This window comes from Halichoeres trimaculatus, unplaced genomic scaffold, assembly GCF_033239565.1.
Source record: "Halichoeres trimaculatus isolate MK-OKI-2021-1 unplaced genomic scaffold, fHalTri1.1 fHalTri1_scaffold_15, whole genome shotgun sequence".
NCBI classification, from domain to species: Eukaryota; Metazoa; Chordata; class Actinopteri; order Labriformes; family Labridae; genus Halichoeres; species Halichoeres trimaculatus.
Window position 1 is genome coordinate 10,314,433 of NW_027437193.1, and position 20,326 is coordinate 10,334,758.

A 20,326-nucleotide genomic window follows, 5' to 3' on the forward strand; every position below is an offset into this window, starting at 1 on the left:
ATGTGCTTTGAGGTTTTGTTCATCACAGAGGCGGAAGGGGAACAACGTGTTGATATTGTGTAATATGCAGAGAATTGCTTATTATGTGGGAGGATTGCTGATTGATATGAAAAGAATGCTTTGACTGTAGAAGAAATATACAACCTTATACGACTTAATCAGGATGAGAGATGAAGCATTTACAACACAGTGAGTGGATTTCAGCGTTTGTTAAAGGTAGAATCAAATGTTGAAAAAGCAATAATAAATGACATCCTCCCAAGTTTTTCACTGTGTACCATCAGCGCAGTAAGTGACAGACGCACTGATCTCAGACCAAGTTTCTTCAAGAGCTAAGAAAGATTACTGGATGTTGGCAGGTGCCTTGTGTACCCCTTAACCAGGGATGGATACCTTTCACAATTGAAACGATACCCATGCCCAGTACCTGGCGATTGGTATCGGTACTCAATGGTACCAATTTTTTGTACTTTTGTGTGTGGTAATAGGTATAAATTTGTTTGATAAAAAAATCTCAAATTTTAACATATTTATCTCTCAATACATACACTTGCAATGCTGGGTTGTTAGCATGGAAAATCACCTCTTTACACGAATCAGTACTCGGTACTACAGACCTATTTTGGTTAGCACCCATAAAAGTACCTAATTTGGTTCCCATCCCTACCCTTAACCTGGTGTCTGACACTGCTGAAGACTAGGGATGCACCAATACCGATTGGTGGTATCGGTTATCGGTGTATCAGTGCCCCCCAAAGCTAGATCGGTACCAGTGGGAGGAGATCTATGGAGCCGATCTAGGCAAACAGCTCTATGCCTTTTTTATTTTTCCAGCGCTCTTTGCTACTTGATTTGAAATGTTTCCTCTGATGCACTTGCTTTGTTTTTTGCTGCATTACCAGTCTACAGGGTATAAAAGTTTACATTTGAGAAGAACTTGTGTACGTTTCAAATCTTCGTTTTGATGCCAAACATTGAAATATTTTATAGTTTAAATGAATATTAACTTCAGTCGTTCCATATACTAATTTTTTGCCCTTTACCCAAAACATTACCAGTCTTATCCCACAGAAGGGCATGCAGGTTACTAACTAGCACTGGTATCGGATTGGCATCGGTCGAGAGCAAAGCCCAGGTATTGGTATCGGTATGGGAACCAGAAAAATTGGATCTGTGCATCCCCAATGAAAACCTGTGCAGGTGTGGACTCATATCACTATAGTATCAGAAACAGCCGTGACAGCAGCAGATGCCAGAACGTCAAACTTCTGAAGAGAAAATTTTTCTCTCTCTGGTTCTTTTGGACTCAGTGATCTCAGTGGTGATAACCTCCATCCCTCCGATCACGGCTGCATATCTTCACCCTTCACCCTGCCCTACACAGCAGCAGTGACAGGCTGGCACCAGCCAGAGATGAGGATCTGTTAAATACTTGCTCTTGATCTCTTCTTCTACTGCTGGAAATGATATCTGCTTTGCAATCCTGGGATTTGGTGGTGCTAAGCTTATAATGAGCCTCAGTGGTCTCATTTTCCCTCAGAGTCTAAAATCACAAGCGTGTCCACAAATAAGATGCAGTGATAAGAAGACAAGTTTATTAATGATGAGGGAGGATGAATGTATATTAATGCTGTCAGTGTTTCACAGCAGTTACACACAACTAAACCCTGACCAAAGCGTAGAAAGGTGTCAGATTTAATGTAAAAGCAGCTAAAACTGCACATTCTCTCTGTACTACTGTGTGTCTTTCTCTCCCCTCACAGTCATTTCTGCAGCTCTCACCATAGATGAACAGTTGAAATTACAAAATTTAAAACACTGACTTTCTGTTGGGGCATTTTTGCACCTCTTTAAGATGCTTTAGTTACCTTTACCTTTAAAGCAGACAGAGTAAAGGGAAAGTCTGTTGGAGAGCAGCAGTAGAGAGAAAGCAATGTCACCTTGGTTGCTGGGTGTTATTGCTGTCTGATATTTTCTTGTATCACATAAAAGATTAGATTAAAGTGTAGTGATTTTGTAAGAAAAAGTAGTTATTTCTATCAACCAGCAGCTGTTGTCGTGTTTCAACACAGTTAACTTTTTAATTAGATAATCACTACAACCTGAGCAGCTCTTGTCATAACTTTGTTCTGGTTTTTCTCTCACGTGTAATCTGTCCACACAGCCTCACTGCAGGAGAGACTGGAGGAAAATCACAGCCCTCTGGAGTCTCAGGTCCCAATGATCTCACTCTCTGTCTGCGCATTGAGATCAATACCCTTTCATACTGGGTTTAAGTGCCTTTAAAAAAGCCCCCTCTATGCTTTCTGTGGGGGGGCTGTTAAATGAAACGTCCTGGAGCTAAAACCATAAGTGGCCCTGCAGATAATGGTCGTCATTGTCTGATTTGATGGTCACAAACAAGGTCATAGCTCGCACATATGGAGTCATATTCCTCAAGCAAAATGTTTTAACATTGACCGAACGCTCCAACGCTGAAACTTTATAGCCAATCTGCTGCCTCACGGTTGCTGTTAATGGCCCCTAAATCCCCGTACAGTACTCCCTCCTCAACTTCCAGCCTTTCAGCTCCTCTGTCAAACGGCTCAACAGGCCGACTAGTGATCACCCTGATGGATGAGCACACGAGGAGGAGAGGAGTCATGAGTCTGGCACTCGAGATGGTGGAGGTTCAGCGCCCCGCTACACCCACGCCAAGGAGTGGAATCGCCTCCAGACTTTGACACATCATTTCCTCCGTGATTTGTGGCCAGATTGAGGTTGAAGGAGATGAGGAAAATTTTCAGGCCTCATGAGAACAGATGGATGTTGCTGCGCTGCAGACTGAGCCGACGTCTGTTTTTCTTTTTCCTCTCCATACCTGAAGAACCCTCCTGCTTTATGAAGGATTGGTTTCATGCTCCATAATGGACTCATGATGACAAGCTATTACAGCACATTTTCAGACAACAAGCTGTCATTTCTCTCTCCTGAGATGACAGCACGGTCTGACGGTCACTCCTCAGAAGAGATATCCATTATTTGGTAAAGAGAAAAAAAGAAGTAGAGTGGCTATCAAGATTTCCCATTTGTCCTCTTTGTGCTGTTTCAAATGTGATCAAAGTGGGACCTCTCTGTTTGTGATCAAAGATGGGCGGTAATTCCATGAAATGATGTGTGATGTAACACACATGCAATCAGTAAAATGCGATAGGCTTGTCAGGGCAGCAAATGGTCACCGTCTTTTTCATCCAGCCCCCTCACCCCGCACATGTTTGATCTCGTCTCTGAGAAGCGAAGCCCGCGGTGCCTCCCCTTGGGACGTTTGATGTCGGAGATCAGAGCGCGTAGTGGTGCAGGCACTTTTGTGGCGGGGGCTTCACCATTACCACGTGCCACATCCAATCTTCTCGCTATCAGATAACTTCAAAGAATCAGACAAACACCACCTTCCCTCCAAAAATCCAGAGTTTCCCACCGGTGTTGTATGTTAGATTAGCAGCATGTTATTGAAGGTTCCTGTGAGGGGAAAAAAAAGTCAGGTCTGGCTTCGCTGAAATCTATCATCACCTCAGGCTCAGAGAAGTCGTGTCATAACACAATTTTTTTCATCTCTGTCTGATTCTTTCTCTCTTCTGTGCATTGATCTGCAGCTCTGCCAATAGCTTCTCCTCTGCAAGACCTTTCCTCGCCTTGCTTCCTATCCATTATTCATCACTCCTCGTTCCTGCTGCCAAGCCATAATACCTCCAACCCACAGACCATCGTTTTGCTGTTTTACAATGTATGAAACAACCAAGGTCCTGCATGCTTTTTTGGCTCAAATGCTGAGTAAGAAAAGTAGATACCGGTGTGTTTGAATGGAGAAGTTGAACAGTCTCCGAAATGCGACTAAGAGTCTTCAGATTTGCCAGGGGGGGTGATGATGCTGTTGTCCTGCTCTTAGCAAACAACGAAATCATGATTTACTTAAGCCCCCTTTCCACCAAGCAGTTCAGTTCGGTTTGTCATGCATTTTACGGCATTTCCACTGACTAATCATGGAACACACCCCCAAATAACAGAGATGAGCCGTCCCACTTTTTGGGACCCTTCCGTTGGGGTGCCATACTAAACCGATCTGATCCCAGAGGTTGGAGCTACATCACCGCAAACCATTGATTGGTCAAAATAATTACCACTTAGCGGCTGCATTTCTCCTGGCGGCTCACAGCCTTCTCTAAAACAAAGCTTGATTGCACTTTGTATCAAAGGGTCACATGCCAATCACAAAGAGGACAAAATGCTGGATGTCTTCCATTGTTGCTCTTTGTTTACCGTGTCACGTTTTTCTCCTTTGTTGAATTTATTAGCGGGGTACACTGTGTCGCTCTGCTATGGCGTCACGCTATCATGTTACTAATGCGGCTGTCGGCATCCAGCTTACACGCCGCCTACCACGAGGGGGCACAGTTGGCTGTTAAAACACAAACAGGGCCAAGCTTAACTGAGCCAACCCGTACCGGTCTAAACTGGACTGCTTGGTGGAAACAGGGCTTTCTATGCTAGCATGGAGATGTTAGTCTTACCAACATCTTTCTGTCTGTGATGTTTCGCCCTGAAGACAAAGGACAACTGCGAGATGTTACATCGGTCAAATTGAATTCAGCTCTTCATCCATGTTGACTCGTTCATCTCCCAGGGTTGGGATTTTCTCTTTAAATTTCTTGACGAACAATGCATCACTTCTTGTGGGTTTTCAGACTGGACCAAAGCTGTAAACAACAAAATCTGTGTCTTCTTAAACCAAACTTCTGGCCTGCTGTAAAAGTCAGATCAGCTTCTTGTGCTCTCTCAGCTTTTCTGAAGAGTTAAGAGTCAATCAGATTCTGAAAAAGAGAAACTACGTTAATGACATTAAGAGTTTTTCTCTCCGAGGAGGCAGAAGACTTCAGAGAAATCTTTTTACACTTTTTATACATCTGAGGTGAAGAACAAGGTTACGAGTCGTCTGTGTTGAAACAGCAACACAGAGATCTGATAGATGACTTTCTTCTCCCTGTCTTATGACAGCTTTTTGCTGCTTCAGAGACGTCTTCTCGCTGTGCTCTCGTCTCCCCGTCTCACTGGTCAGACAATATGGAAGTAACTCAAGTGAGATGCACTTTTATGAATCCTCATTTATCTTTTACAGATTGTCCTCAGAGGATGTTCTTTTCTGGGAAGCACAAAGAAAGGATGATGCAGTTCACGTACATTTTTTTGTTTTGAGGATAATCTCAGTCTTTGTTATTATATCCTGAAAGCACAGGATGTCCTTGATACTCAGGGGCTCTCAAATGTTTATCAGTTTGCCATGTGCACGAAAACTGAAAATGGCAAAATAGGTGATAATAACCTCCAATGATCTACTCTACATTCTTTTCTGTAATGCTCATCCTGCATTACTTGAAGAAAGATATTAAAAAACCCAGCATTTTGGATATGTATTGTAACATACACTGCTTGGCCAAAAACAAGGTCGCCACTGAAAAAAAGGTCACACACTCTAATATTGTTGGATAGCCTTTAGTTTGATTACAGCATGCATTTAGTGTGGCATTGTTTGGATAAAGCTTCTGCAATGTCACAAGGTTTATTTCCATCCAGTGTTGCATTAATTTTTCACTGAGATCTCACATTGATGATGGTAGAGTCTGACCACTGTGCAAAGCTTTCTCCAGCACATCCCAAAGATTCTCAACGGGGTTGAGGTCTAGACTCTGTTGTGGCCAATCCATGTGTGAAAATGATGTCTCATGCTCCCTGAACCACTCTTTACAATCTGAGCCTGATGAATCTGATGATGGCATTGCCATCTTGGAATATGGCCGTGCCATCAAGGAAGAAAACATCCAATGATGGACTGACCTGGTCATTCAGTATATTCAGGTAGTCAGCTGACCTCATTCTTTGAGCACAGGCTGTTGCTGAACCTAGACCTGATTAACTGCAGCAACCCCAGATCATAGCACTGCCCCCACAGGCTTGGACAGTAGGCACTAGGCATGATGGGTGATCACTTCATCTGCCTCTCTTCTTACCCTGATGGCCCATCACTCTGAAACAGGGTCAGTCTGGACTCATCAGACCACATGACCTTCTTCCATTGCTCCACAGTCCAATACTTATGATCCTTAGCAAATTGAAGCCTTTTTTTCATGTTAGCCTCACTGATTAGTGGTTTTCTTAAGGCAACACAGCTGTTCAGTCCCAATCTGTTGGGTTCCCGTCGCATTGTGTGTGTGGAAATTCTCTTACTTTCACTGTTGAAAGTAACCCTAAGTTCTTGTGTTATTATTCTCCAATTTGATTTCACCAAACCTTTAAGGGATCGCCAATCACAATCATTCCGAATTTTTCCGGCCACTTTTCTTCCTTTAAGACAATGAGTCCCCACTATCCTTCCGGTTTTTAATAGTGCGTTGAACAGTTCTTTACACAATTTTAGTAGTTTCTTCAATCTCCTCGGACGTTTTCTCTGCTTGATGCATGCCAATGATTTGACCCTTCTCAAACGGCAAAGGTCAAAAAATCCTGACACAACTTCACCAACTTCCAAGGTGCTTGGAGAGAAAGAGTCTTGAAGAGGTCAGAAAAGCTCCAGCAACACTTGTAGTTTAGGAAACAACCTTATTTGACCAACGCGTTTCGGCTTGTGGCCTTCATCAGGGTCATGAAGGCCACAAGCCGAAAGTGTTGCTGGAGCTTTTCTGAACCCTTCTCAAACGGACCAACATCTTTTCCATGACCACAGGATGAGTCTTTTCACATGGTTGTTTAAGAAATGAGAAGCAACAAGACATGCACTGATCGATCAGCTTGGCGATCAATCTGTGCCGATTTCCTTAATTTTGGGTGATCAGTGATCGGTGACCGGTGATCAGCCCATCCTTACATATGAAACTGATCTTATATACCCCAAGGAAGGTCTGACAGCCAGCCATTGTTGCTCTTTGCTCTGAGACCTAAAACTGAGGACATTTTATTGGTTGTTTTAGTTAAAACATAAAGACTTTGTTATTTCTCAGGTATTGTTTAATGATCTTCAATGAAATAAGATTGGAACATTGAAGGTATATGCTGGCAGTTATAAAAAATAAAAAAATTGGTATCAGCCCAAATAGAATAGAATAGAATAGAATAGAATAGAAAATACTTTATTGATCCCCGAGGGGAAATTCAGGAGTCACCGCAGCATTTAAGAAAACAAAAGTAAGAAAGAGTATAGAAAGTGCAAAAAAAGTCCATAAATTGGTATCGGCAGGTCAGGCTTTTTAGAGATTGGTGATCGGTGATCGGCCAGGAAAGTGTTATAAAGTTACCTCTAGAAGCAACTCATTGCTCCAATTGGAGTTAAATAACTTGTTGCCAGCTGAAAGATAATCACCCATGCAGTAATTATCCAGTAGGAGGCTCTTACCTATTGTCTTAGTTAAATCCCGGTGGCGACTTTTTTTTAGCCAGACAGTGTATTGTGTCAAGTAATGCTCTTATATCGTGGTTCATGGCTCATCTTGTGATTCTTAGCCCTGTTTTGTTTAATTTGTTTGGTGTGACTGCTGGTAGATTGATGATGCACCTTGGAAACCTAAACTTTTTTGTTTTCTTTTCACTTCATGTTACACATCATTTAAGAAACTAAAGTAGGAAATGATTGAGCACTCATTTTCTTTCGACAATTGCTTCCTTTCTCAGACTTGTCTTATTAACTCTACCCTCTTTCTCGTTTTACCTCCACAGAGGAAGTCGGTGATCGCCACCAGCCTGATCGTGGTGGTGTCTCTCTTTGTGGTCGTGGTGAACTACTCGGAGAAGCCGTACTTCCTCCTGCAGCCCGTGTTCGGCCAGACTTTCAGCAGCCACTGGATGTTTTCCAAGCAGCCGTACAAGGCCTTCAAGCCCCATCTGGGCTACGTTAGCATCCCCAAACAAGAGGTGAGTGACAACAAAGTAGTAGATGAGATGATCAGAGTCAGCAGAACCACTCACTGACATTTCTTTTTTCATTATCTTGCATGAAAAAGTCTGACTCGACTTGGTGTTAGCTTCAACTAAGCTGTAACTCTCAATAGCATATGGCTACCTTTCTTACTCCTAATATTAACACATGCAGTTTAATAACCAAAGATGAAAGCCCTACAACAAATAAGTATATATTTGTGGATTATTACTGGGACTTTCTCGTCTATTAACTCAAAGAATAAGCCGCTGAACATGAGGAGGGTGATTATCCACTGAGCTAAACCTACAACTCAAACCAACTTCTTAACAAAAAGATTAATAAGTAACATTCAGACCCAAAAACCAGAACACCCTTACTTAACTGCACTAAAACAGATCATTATTTTTCCCAGGAAATCTTGAACTTTATTTCTTTGACTTCATAATAAATGGCCAATAAGGTTACTTAGCAACCACTGGTAAACAGCAGTGGATTTTGCAACCAGTAAGTCAAAACAGAGCAAAGAGCAGCCTGCACTCATACTTTTTTTATGTAGCGGCTAGAAAAACATCTTCTAATGAAAGCAAATCTTATTCTGTTTCTTTTGGACGAGTAAACCAGCCAATATTTGGCAACAAGCTCTCCATATCAACCTAATGAGGTGCTGGTGATTTATTAACAGCTTGTTGTGCACCACAAGTGGCCAGGAAATAAAACCATGCAACAGTTAGAGTGAGGTTTCTGTCTGATTTTAAAATATATACACAGTTAAGTGTTCAGTTCTTCATTATGGAAGGTTAAAGAAAACATTAGCTTGATGATTTAAACAAAACATCTGATAAAGACACAAACTTCTCTGGATGGGGTCCAAAAAATCAAGCACGTGGAATAAATGATTCGCACACCAGAGAGCTTCAGTGTGGGAGTTTATTTCCCTCAAATTGACATTTGAGCTACTGTTCTTCCAAGAATAGTCCGAAAAAGCACATGTTGGCTTGAAATGTCACTTTGTGCAGAGTAGACTCATGATCAGCAGCTTCTTGGGTGCAGGTCTTTAGCCCTGCTCCACCAAGCAGTCTGGTTTGGATCAGTACAGTTTGGTACGAGTTGGCTTGGTTAAGCGTGATCCTGTTTGTGTTCTACAGCCAACCGTGCCCTCTTGTGGTAGGCGGCATGTGAGCCAGATGCTGATAGTAGGGATGTGCATTTCAAGCAAAAGAGCTATTCGATATTTGCATGCAATTATTCAAAGATTATTGGAAGACACACACACCCCCTCCCGCTAGCCGCCACTTCCTCCCACACACATACCTGCCAACATTACACTTTCACAAAGAGGGAGAGGGCTATTATGCTCTGCACAGCGATCATCAAACTTTCCTCTTAAGTGACAAAGCCATTGACTGTCGATTTGCTGACAGATCAGCCCTTTCTGCCAGTGGCGATTGCTCTAAGACTGCAAGGGAAGCTCAGCTTCCCCTAAAATGTCCCCAAAAAAAGTGGTGATATGTACAGCTGTGTGTACATTTCATTGACAAAATATGTGCTAGAATTCCTGTTCAGAATCAGCTACCTATCACAGGTAACTGGCTCGACCTCCTTCTCATTCATCTCAGCAGCGTCTCAGCGCCCTAACACAGTCGGATGCTGAGCGTCTTCTGACTTCAACGGGGAAGCGTAGAGTGGGTTGTTCCACCGTGGAAACCGTACGGTTATTCAATAAACGCTGGGCATTGTCCCGCCCATCGGACGCTCAGTGTCTCTGGGGGTCTATGAGGCAGTGGGCTGGCCTGGACGCTGGGCTTCTGCATGATGATTGGATGATCTGTCTGAGGCCAAATCCCTTTTTTATTGACAGTCAAATGAGCCAGTCAGTAATCTTGAAGTATTAACCTCCACCGGAGCATCTTATGTACAGAGGATCATTTTCTTGAAAAGAAACTGAGGGTAGAATTTATGTTCAAATAAATAAATGAATACATTTATGATGTAGGCTGGAAAAAAATGAGCTTCCCCTCCTTGACTGACCAGCAGCCACCACTGCTTTCTGCTGCATGCCTCGCTCTCACATGGCTGTGCAGTTGTTGCCAGCATGTGATATGCTAGACAAACCTTGCAGAGTTTGCACCATACCTCATTTTCATTTATTTTTTTCGAGGGAGTTCCTGCACTTCCCAATCCATATTTAAATGTCTCCTTGTTCTTGTTTTGGCTTTAAATCTTCCAGCCTGTTCACTTCTGGTCTGGCTCCTGGTTCATTATGTCAGTTTGTTAACGTGGTCAAGTTAAATATGATCTGGTTTGGACATGGTTTGTTTTATTTTGAAAGTCATTGGGCATTTGAGATGGTTTCCGTGCACAACTTCCTGTCCCACTCAACCTGCTTTTTGTGGAATTGACACCTAAGAACTCTGGCAACCTGCATAAAACTGCGATCTGCTGCAGACATGAACTATTTGATTTTTTTTTGATCGAATATTTGAAGATTATTGCTGAGTCAGTTATGTAATAATGTGACGCCACAGCAGTACGACACAGTTTACCCTGCTAATAAATCCAACGAAGAAGAAAAACACGACACAGTAAGCAAAGCACAACAATGGGAGAAATCCAGTGATTTGTCTTATTGGTGATTGGCTCTTTGTTACGAAGCACAATCAAGTTTTGTTTCAGAGAAGACTGTGTGCTACCAGGAGAAATACAGACCCTGTCACGCGGTAAGTGACGATTCTTTCGGCCATGCAATGGTCTGCAGTGTTGTAGCTCCGCCTTCTGGGATCAGATCAGTTTAGTCCATAGACTGTATAAAGTGGACTGTAGCTCCGCCTAATCTGAGTGGAGCTGGGTGACAAAAGTGATAATTTTTTTTTTTCTTTCATGAGTCTAATCACTTCTTGACTCTACCTCCCAACATATTTTACAGTCCACGAAAAAAATACACGAGAACGGCAGCTGTCAGTCATCGTTAAATGTTACGTAAAGCCTTGTTTTTAACCCCGTATGACCAATGAATACGAAACTTTTCAGAAAAAAAAAGGCCTTAAATACAAGACAGCCAAATGATATCTTCAAATCACCACAACAATCGGACGTGAGAAACATTTCTATGAGGAGTATTCACTTTTTAAGTTTGACCACAGCCCATCTGGAATGGCTGGAAAGCTGGATTTTTTGACCTATACTGCAGCCAGCCACCAGAGGGAGCAGTCTTTGCGGAGGCCTTACTTCGAGCCGAGCAAGCGGACCTCCATTTTTTTTACAGTCTATGGTTTAGTCTGACATCCCTATGGAAGGGTCCCAAAAAGTGAGAAGAAAAAAGTTTGAATATTCCAGGGGTCAAGGTGAACAGTACGAAACTTTCATTGCCATCACAAAGCACCTTAAGGGTTACCGATTAGAGGTCTACACTCAAATATTCTCATTTTTGTAGTTGAAATTCACTCCATGTATCGCTTAACAAAAGACACAAAAGTTCTGAATTTAACCTTTAAACTTTCACTCTAAAATCAAATGAACTTGCAGTCTTTGGATGAAAGCATTAACATCTAATGTTTCTCAATGAACCCGCTTCCTTTGTCATATTGCAAGGTGAGTGTCGTAGCTTACATCATACACAGTTAACCTTTTCTCCAGTGCTTCATTCACATTCTGTAACCCCTCCATTAACATTAACCTGCCATCACACAGCCTCACTTTGATAATTAAGGGGAATTCAGGTGCATTCAAGCAAAAAGAGCAACACCTCCTCAAGGAATCTTCATTCATTAAATCCGTTTCTCAGTGATGGAGCTAAAAAATGTCTGTTTGATGTCTCTTGTGTGTTATTTCTTTGTAATTCCAAACAGTCATGTCAGTGATCCTATTTTTCTGCCTTCAAACAGCTCTGCGCTGTATATTCCCTGCACAATTTATGGAAATTGAAATATCAAAGCTTTTTAATTCCCACCACATCTGAAAGTAAAAAAAAGGTTTGTGTTTGTTGTTTCTCGATGCGGCTGGAAGACGCTGAAATTGTGCTCATACCGCTGGATATTGGGTAGTCACGCAGGAAAGTCACACAATTTGCTTGCACGAGGAGCATGCAGCGTTTCCATCTGACAGGCTGATGAGGATTGTGCTCTCAGTGTCTGTTGCAATACATCCAGATTTAGATGCGTTGGTCCTTCATGAGAAGTGGATGCCTCATATTCAGCAAGCCGATATCGGCAGATTAATGCAGAGCGTCATCCTCTGCCTCCTGAGGGTTTCATCCTCACAACATGGGCCCAAAGGCAATCATGTCTTACACCAATCTCCACGTCTGCACCTCCTTCTGCCTCCAGACAAGCCTGCCTAAATCACTGCCCTCTCCCTGTGGAGATTTATGCAAATCAGAGGAGAAATTGGCAGCTTCTACAGAATTAGGCCTCTCCTCAGCTCTAATTCCCCCGCCAGTGAGTTCTCTATCGTGAGTCAGGAAGGGCAGGGACTGGCCTGAACGTGAGTGTCAGGAGAGTTCTGCATGCGTCTGATGTTTCTGACTGAGGATGGACTGAATTGTGGACGTCTGATCAGGATGACACCCTTGTGCCAGGTGTCGTAAGAGATTATGTCCAAAGTGAGGGCCTTATACATGAGCTGTCAGCCTCTGTTAATCACACAGAGCACCTTAAGAAACCATTATATCACCCTGGACAGAGAGGTAGTCTTACACGATACACAGTGTGGAGTCACTTTTGTTGTTTTAAACCTCTAGCATGCATGTTTAATGCATAACCCTGCAGCCCAGGAATGGTGCGCGTTATTTTCCTCATTTGATTGAGTCTGCCTTCAGGTGTGATAAATTGTTCCTGCTCCGCTTTTCAGAAGAAATAGAAAACATTAGTCTTGTGGCACTTTACATTCATGCCTCTGGTCTGCTGGAGAAGCAGAGAGGAAGTCTATGTTTTTATTTAGACCCAAGTATTTCAAATTCATGCCCCTTTGAAATACACACAGTGACCAACACAAGGAGGGAAGTGCCTCTAGTGTTGGATTGCTTTGTGAATAATTCTAATGAGAAATCTTCTGGAGCGTATTGCACCAGCTGCCTGTTCATCAAGTCAAGTCAAAAAAAATCTTTTTTGAAGTTCAGAATCATAAATCACAATTTTCCTCTGGGTATTTAATTCTGTCTCAGAGTTTTTGTGAAAAGATAATAAAGAAGCAGAAAAGAGAAGAGCGACAAGCCTCCAAGCTTCGTCCTTTCCTGTGTACTATGTAGTGATGTCCATGCTTTGAATGCCCATACATGCAGGATGTGTCCAGATTTCTTTGGCATAGTTGACCCACTGACACAGGTGGGCGTTATACTCTCAAATGAACATCATTTACCAGCTGTTTCCACGTCCCTTTAACCCCGCCTCTAACAATGCTGGAAGCCAGTCAAACCCTTAAAACTGGCAGTAGAGAATCACACAGATGTAACGTTCTGGTATGTGTGTACTTAAAAAAGAAACACAACAAAGAATTGACACATAGATCCTCTAAATTGAATCCTTTAAATGATTAGAAATAAGTTGTTTTTTTGAAGTCACATTAGAACAATAGAGGATTTACCACATTTAAATACAATAGGAGTGAATGCCAGCCTGTTTATACATTAGATAGTTAATTTTGACACTGGTCCCGCCTCCAGTAAAAGCAGGTAGCCAATCATAGGAGAGGATTACAGGGTTGATAGACACCAAAGTGGGTCAGAGCCCTCCCTGACCCCCTCTCTGGACAAACCCCCTACATCATTGATACTGTAACGAACCATTGCAGTTAAGATGAGTTGTTTTGTGTTTTAAGAATTACAAGGTTCAGTGAATGCACCACCTGCATTCAGCAGTTCAGCAGCCAACGTCTGTGTGTTGTATGTTTCCTGAGAATTGTGGGATGCGCTTGTCCGAGAAATCAATAGAGAGCCAAGGGTTACTTTTTTATCATGGGTACAGCCAACAGTTACTGGTGTTGGATGAATTAAATCTCAGGGTCTCTTTTGCAGATGCTATGATACAAATTAAAGGCTCGATCATAAATACTGTGTAGTATATGTGTTCTTAGACCCGGCAGTCCCATATGTGCAGATTGTAGCATGAAATACGGAGGTCAAAAGGATCTCCAGCTTTGTCAAAGTGTAATGTCAGCAGGTTTGCCCTGCATACATGAAAAAAGGCTTAAAAATTACACACTTTTCTGGACAAAACAAAAAATATGAGCAACCCTGGCTTAACAACTGGTTGTGCTGTTATTCTCCCAAGACATTGCTGAACATGTGATGGATGACTGAATAACACTGCACTATCTACCAGTGGTGCAAAATTATAACTGTTAGTATCACTGAATTTGCAAATGTGTATTGAATATTTGACATCTCAGAGTCTTGATGAATGTTAAGTCACCACCCAGCTTTCTTACTGATTTCCTGACTGTGCAGGGTGCAGAATGTTAGTTGATACCAAAATCAACTTTTAGAAAGGAGACAGACATATTTGCAAAGTTTATGGTTCATCTTGGGCTGCACTGTGGTGCTTTCTCCAGTTTCTTTTGGGATACTCGCCTTCCTCCCACAGCCTTCAGTGATGCTGGTTTGGTCTTCTGGTGACTCTAAAACTGCTCTTAAATGTACAGTGAGCGTAGGTGTGAATGATCGCTTGTCTCAGTGCAGCTTATTCAGTTTCAGTAAGTTTTATTTCGATTTATCGTCTAAAAAGACTTTCTACTTCTAAACTTTTTACTTCTTCAGTATAACGTGAATGCCCCTGGAGGAGCGAATGAATCACTTTCTCCAGTGCAGACAGCTTCAGCTCATCAATGAATATTTCAGTACCACAGACATCTCTCACTGGGGCTTGGCGTGTTAATGTAATAATTATTTTATATTAATTTATTGTGTTTAGAGCATTTTAATGAATGCCAAGTTTAGGTTCACACCCCAGTGCTGTAATTTAATGACCCCGTTCCCGGCAGTAAGCCTGCTTTTTTTAATCACCCACTCTATTTTTAACACACTCCCATTAAAATCATGGGCTTTGAGTAGATTTTGCGCTTATCAGGGACTGCCAAATTTATTGGGATTATAAAGTGCTCTGTGTTTGAGATTACTGCGTGCAGCGCTGGATCGGCACTGTCATGTACATGAGACTGAAACATGAATCACTGCAGAGGGGGTGAAGAGGCCGTAACATTTTATTGATTCACAGGATGTAATCTTCCTTCACAGATTTGTTGGGAATGAGATTTTGGTCTAATATATTAAAAATGGAGGCTTTTTACCTCCTGTGTGAGGTTTTACACACTGCTCTAATGTATGAAAAAAAGATTAGTGTCCATGGGCAGCTAATAAAGTTCACAGCCAGGTTTGTTTTTGTGCGGCGGACTCCAGGTCTTACTTAATTAGTAACCTAAGAGGTCCCATATTCTGCTCCTTTTCTGCAGTTTAATATGGATCATTGATGTCTCCATGAAATGGTAGTAACATGTTTTGGTCCAAAAAGCCAATAAATCAAGCACAGCAGCATTGTTTCCAGGCTCTCATTGCCCCTCTGTTCAGAACGCTCTGATTTAGTGGGCGTGACCTTCATATGTAAATGAGCCACCGCTGATACCACCCCGCTCTTCCATGTCACTGAGAGCGGCGCCACGAGCTCAGAGTGCACAATGTTCAGAAAACAACAAAGCTTGTTTACTGTAACATTACAGGCTAAAACAACAGGCTAACTGCAGCTAAAGTTAGCATCCTGAAGCTAACACAGAGACAGGGGGGACACTGAGGGAAAGCTCTTACATCTGCTCCACAGCACACAGCATTTAAAATACTCACATTTCCAGGGTCCAAGGTTTGTTGGCGGATGGTTGGTAATGCGCCTGGATTCAGGACCAGTCTATTCACTAGCCCTCTGTTGTACTGTCCAAAGTTGGAAAAGCAGTCGGCCGTAAAGTGACAAGCACACACATGCATGGTTTTACTGAGTGTATCTGGCACATGTCCCTCATAAATGAACTCTAGCCACTGAGTCTTGTCTTCTTCCAAGATGTGAAGCTTGTGCAAGGAACCATGTGGCTGTTTAAAGCCCAAAAACAGCCACACTCGAGATTTCTCCCCAGATGCGGGGAGAGGAGTGGGCAGGGAGGGGGTTTGGGGGTATTTGCTCTGGTGGACCAATCAGGTCAGACTTGCTCCTGATTATTCAAAAAAGGGAATCGCTGATGTCAGCAAACCCCGGGAATTCTAAACAGCTCGTTTTAGGTCAGGATTTTACTTTCACAAGCACTACTAAGTACAGGTTTGGTCATTAAATATCACATTTTGTGGGCTGGCAGGAAAGCCAAAGACCCATAAATTTAATTAAAAGACTTAATAAAGTGATTTTTGTATAATATGGGACCTTTAATTTCTGGTTATCTCATAAAGTTTCTACAAGAGCAACTTGAGTGTGGTTTTTGTCACTGCAGCAGTTGTGTGGTGAATGCCTTGCTCAGTGGCAGCTAAATTCCCCTCAGAGCTCAGTCCAATCTGAGGGCGCTGAAAGGCGTGATGGAGTTAGGAGCCGAGCTGAAGGCAGCAACCGATGATGGACGAGCCGCTGACAGCTCGAGGCTGCGCTGATGTGTGTTTCAACCACCCAGTTAATGCAGAGCCCAGGCTCAGAGATCATTTCTTAACCCATGACTGAATCCATACACCGAGAGAAAAGCCAATAGCAGGTAGCTGTGTTGGAGTAATTCATGCAAGAGCTATTGCTCCTATGAAAGAAAATCCACTCTGTTTGGTTTCCTTTCCGAGCAGTTGATCTTCCATATGCACAGCAGTAAGCCACACGAATGCTGATATGTTAAATAGTCATAATCATCCCTTTATTCTCTTATTTGTTGATTAAACCCACAATATGCAAGAAAGGGTTTCGCATTCACAGCCCGAACCAGCCCCCTGAGCACAGCACGAATGCAATCTGTATTCAAACCGATGGCATTACATTTACTCTCCATTAAGCAAATGATCAAACAAGACTTAGTCATGATACAATGGGTTTTCTTTTCCAACTTTCTCTTGCATCCATTCACTTAAGCAAGTTTAATCTCATCAAAACAAACCAAGCATATTAGCTTCAATTAGGTAAATCTCCCTTTCCAAATTCACAGAAGACTTTCTTCCTCCCCAGCAAAGCGTAGCTGTGAGCTATTATTGGAGATTTATTACAAATCCCCCTGCTCCAGTAAAGTATAATAAGATATATAAAAAGTATATGGTGTGATAAATGACAGAACTCCCCTCTCTGCATTGTACCGAGAAGATTGTTGTAACCTCTGAGGTCCCACATTCAATTAACCTAATCAATGTGAGTTCTGCGCTCAGGGACATTAATCTCTGGAAATAAGAGATTATACAGAGCCGTAAAGGCCTGATGAAAGGTTTTTATAAATAATAACAGAATACATTTTATTTTATGTTCTGATCACATAAGCCCTTGAGCCAGCACTTCACTTTAGTATTATTGCAGACATATAAAGTATACACACAAACAGTAACATCAGATGGAAATGGAGCAAAATGAGAGGCAGTATATTTTAAATGGAAACCACCCACTGATGCAATCATCCATTATTGAATGAATGACCTAATTAAATTAAAATGAAATGAAGTTCAATCAAAAGACAAGAGTCACATTAACTTTGAAACTCTCTCCGCTTCATTTCAGCAGCTGAGGTTTTAGAAACATCGCTACATTTTTGGTATATATCATTTCATATTTTTTTAGCAGGTGAAAACAAATAAAAATGCATCTTTTCCAAATTTTGACATTTTCCCAGTTTCTCTCTCAGTTTTAGGTTCCTGTCTCCTGTATATCTCAAACAAGCAGTCAAACAGTTTTTTCTCAGGAATCAAAAAGTGTATGAAGCACTTCAGTGTTTACCTCCCTCCTCTTAACCCTTTGCTCATATGGTCTCGTTTCCTTCTCTTTATTTTGTCAGCCGTACTTCATCTTTGAAGCTTCTTACCTTTGTTGTTGAAAGAGATAGACTACTTGTAGATCCTCAAACTCAGCTGTGGCCTTGAGACTTGGACCTAATTGCTTCATTTATTGAGTTGCACACCCTTGAGACTTAAAAAGGCAGACCTTTCAGGATCTCACAGAAAATACAAGATTTTGATTTTAAAATAACAGTAAATTTGTAAAGACAGCAGCAGATAAAAGTTTTCTTTGTCATGTGAATGTTGGAGTTTATAGGGTCTGAATGAGTACTTGGTTTGACTTGACATGGATCCTGACGGTCTTGAGCCTGAACTCTGTTTGTCTATGCCTGTTAAATATTGACTTGATCTGAGATTTATTCTGACAGGCTTGAGACTTCCCTTGGACAAGTTTTGGCTGACAGGTGTCTTGGCTCTGATTTATCTGGACTGACTCCAACTTGAGACTCAAACTTGTTTTTGAAACTTGCACTACAGATCCTCTGTTGCCTCTGTTGGAAGGCGGACCGCTCCCCCTATACAATGGTAGGAGAAACACTGGTCTGGAGTGAGTCTTGTGCGCAGCCTGTTCACAGTTAGGCCAGATGCTGAAAACACTCGCTCAGCAAGGACAGACATGCCAGGTACGGCCAGGTATTTCCGTGCAAGGTTGGCTACCCCTGGAAACCTGCCTTTATTTTCCTTCCACCAAGATGCAGGACTTGAGTCAAAGACTGGTGGTGGATCTTTAAGAAAGTAGTCCACCTCTGTTTGTTCGTCTTATTGTTGTTGTCAAGGGTCTGTTTCTCTTGTGTTTCCACGTGTGCGTCAAGGATGTCTGGTGCAAAGTGCTCCCTCATGCGGGCTGCCGGGGAATTACGGGTCAAAAAACGCAATTAATTGCAATTAATTTATTTTAATCGAGTAATTTCTTATCAACAGTTAATCGGTAATCAATTAATTGGTTGCATCCCTGCTGGATAGGAAACTCTGAAACCCCCGACTGACTGTTGACTTAGCTCAGGCTTGTCATAGAAAAAGCGAAACATGATACAGGCTTATCACAAGTGGGTTTAACTTTTGACTTGAAAGACTTCGGACTGATATTTTGATGTCTGGCTATCTTTTTGGTTTACATGAGACCTGACATGGTTTCAAACTTTGAGTACTTCTATTGCCTTCTATTGCCTTTTGGCATGAAATTTTACGTGGTATTTTCTAAAAGCTCTTGTGAGTAACTTTCTGCTTATGCTGGTTTTGGCGCCCCCTCTGGACAAACTTGAAACTGTCACATTCAGCTGATTTTGTTCTGTACATGCATAAATAGAGTGATACTGAATTTCTCATCCTGCTGTTTTTTAGCTGTAAAATCTATCACTTGCTTTGTTCAGCAGTGTTCACAGGCATTCAAAGTCAGAAATTATGAGTCTTGTTTTGGTGTCAATACCAATCTGGTTCCAGTCTCAAACTCCCCACGGAGGCTTTTACGAGGCAGTTAAGATATAAATGTTATATCCTCAGTTTTAATAGACTTCATTTCTCTCTTTCAGCCTCTAAAGCTGCACTGTGACATCTGCAGCATTGTGTCCAGCTCAGGCCAAATGTTGGGTCAGGGATCCGGCGCACAAATCGACCGCTCTCCCTGCATCTGGCGAATGAACAACGCACCAACCAAGGGCTTTGAAAGCGACGTGGGGAAGCGAACCACGCTGAGGGTCGTCTCACACACTAGCGTCCCCCTGCTCCTGCAGAAGCCTCAGTACTTCTTCGGCCAGGGCAACGACACCGTCTACGTTGTCTGGGGGCCGCTCCGAAACATGAGGAAGGACGGGAAGGGGATTGTGTACAACATGCTGCGACAGGCGGCTGAAAACTATCCCCACGCACGCATCTATGTCACTACAGAAGACAGGATGAACTACTGCGACATGGTCTTCAAAAAGGAGACAGGGAAAGACAGGTGAGACTGTCTTTTTATTTCCTTGCTTCTGTCTTATGGCACAGCGACACTGCAATCCACAGCAGACCTCCATATTTTCTCTCTGACAAATCCAGCACTCAGTACTTTGACATTCACGGTTCTGTTCACTGCTATAATATCGACCCTATTGATGCTGATGGTCTGCTCAATGCTCTGTGCTTTCCTTGCTTCAAATCCTCCCTTTCATGAGGCGTTATCAAAGTGAGTTACTAAACTTTCCCTCTGAAGAGGTTCGCCGCAGCACTAAAGGCCATTCTCTGAAGACATGCTTTTTATGAGGAGCCTCAGAAGCTTGCGCTGCCTGGGTTATAGACGCCAGCCAAATGCTGGTCTGGGGAAAATCCGGTTAATGATTCTGGCAGTCTTTCTAAACACCCCAGTTACAGCTGGGCGCACTACTTTTCTTACATCATTTTGGCACATTCTGAATTGACAGAAACATCAAAAT

At 42.4% G+C, this 20,326-nt stretch overlaps 1 protein-coding gene across 1 annotated transcript in view; it reads left to right on the forward strand.

Annotated features, from left to right (window-relative positions):
- The window catches only part of st6galnac3 (ST6 (alpha-N-acetyl-neuraminyl-2,3-beta-galactosyl-1,3)-N-acetylgalactosaminide alpha-2,6-sialyltransferase 3), a 102,927-nt gene that overhangs the window by 22,942 nt on the left and 59,659 nt on the right, over positions 1 to 20,326 (forward strand). Inside the window, exons 2-3 of the mRNA XM_074688731.1 lie at positions 7,741 to 7,935; positions 19,448 to 19,857. Of these exons, the coding sequence (XP_074544832.1) occupies positions 7,741 to 7,935; positions 19,448 to 19,857 (605 nt within the window). The remainder of the gene's footprint in view (positions 1 to 7,740; positions 7,936 to 19,447; positions 19,858 to 20,326) is intronic.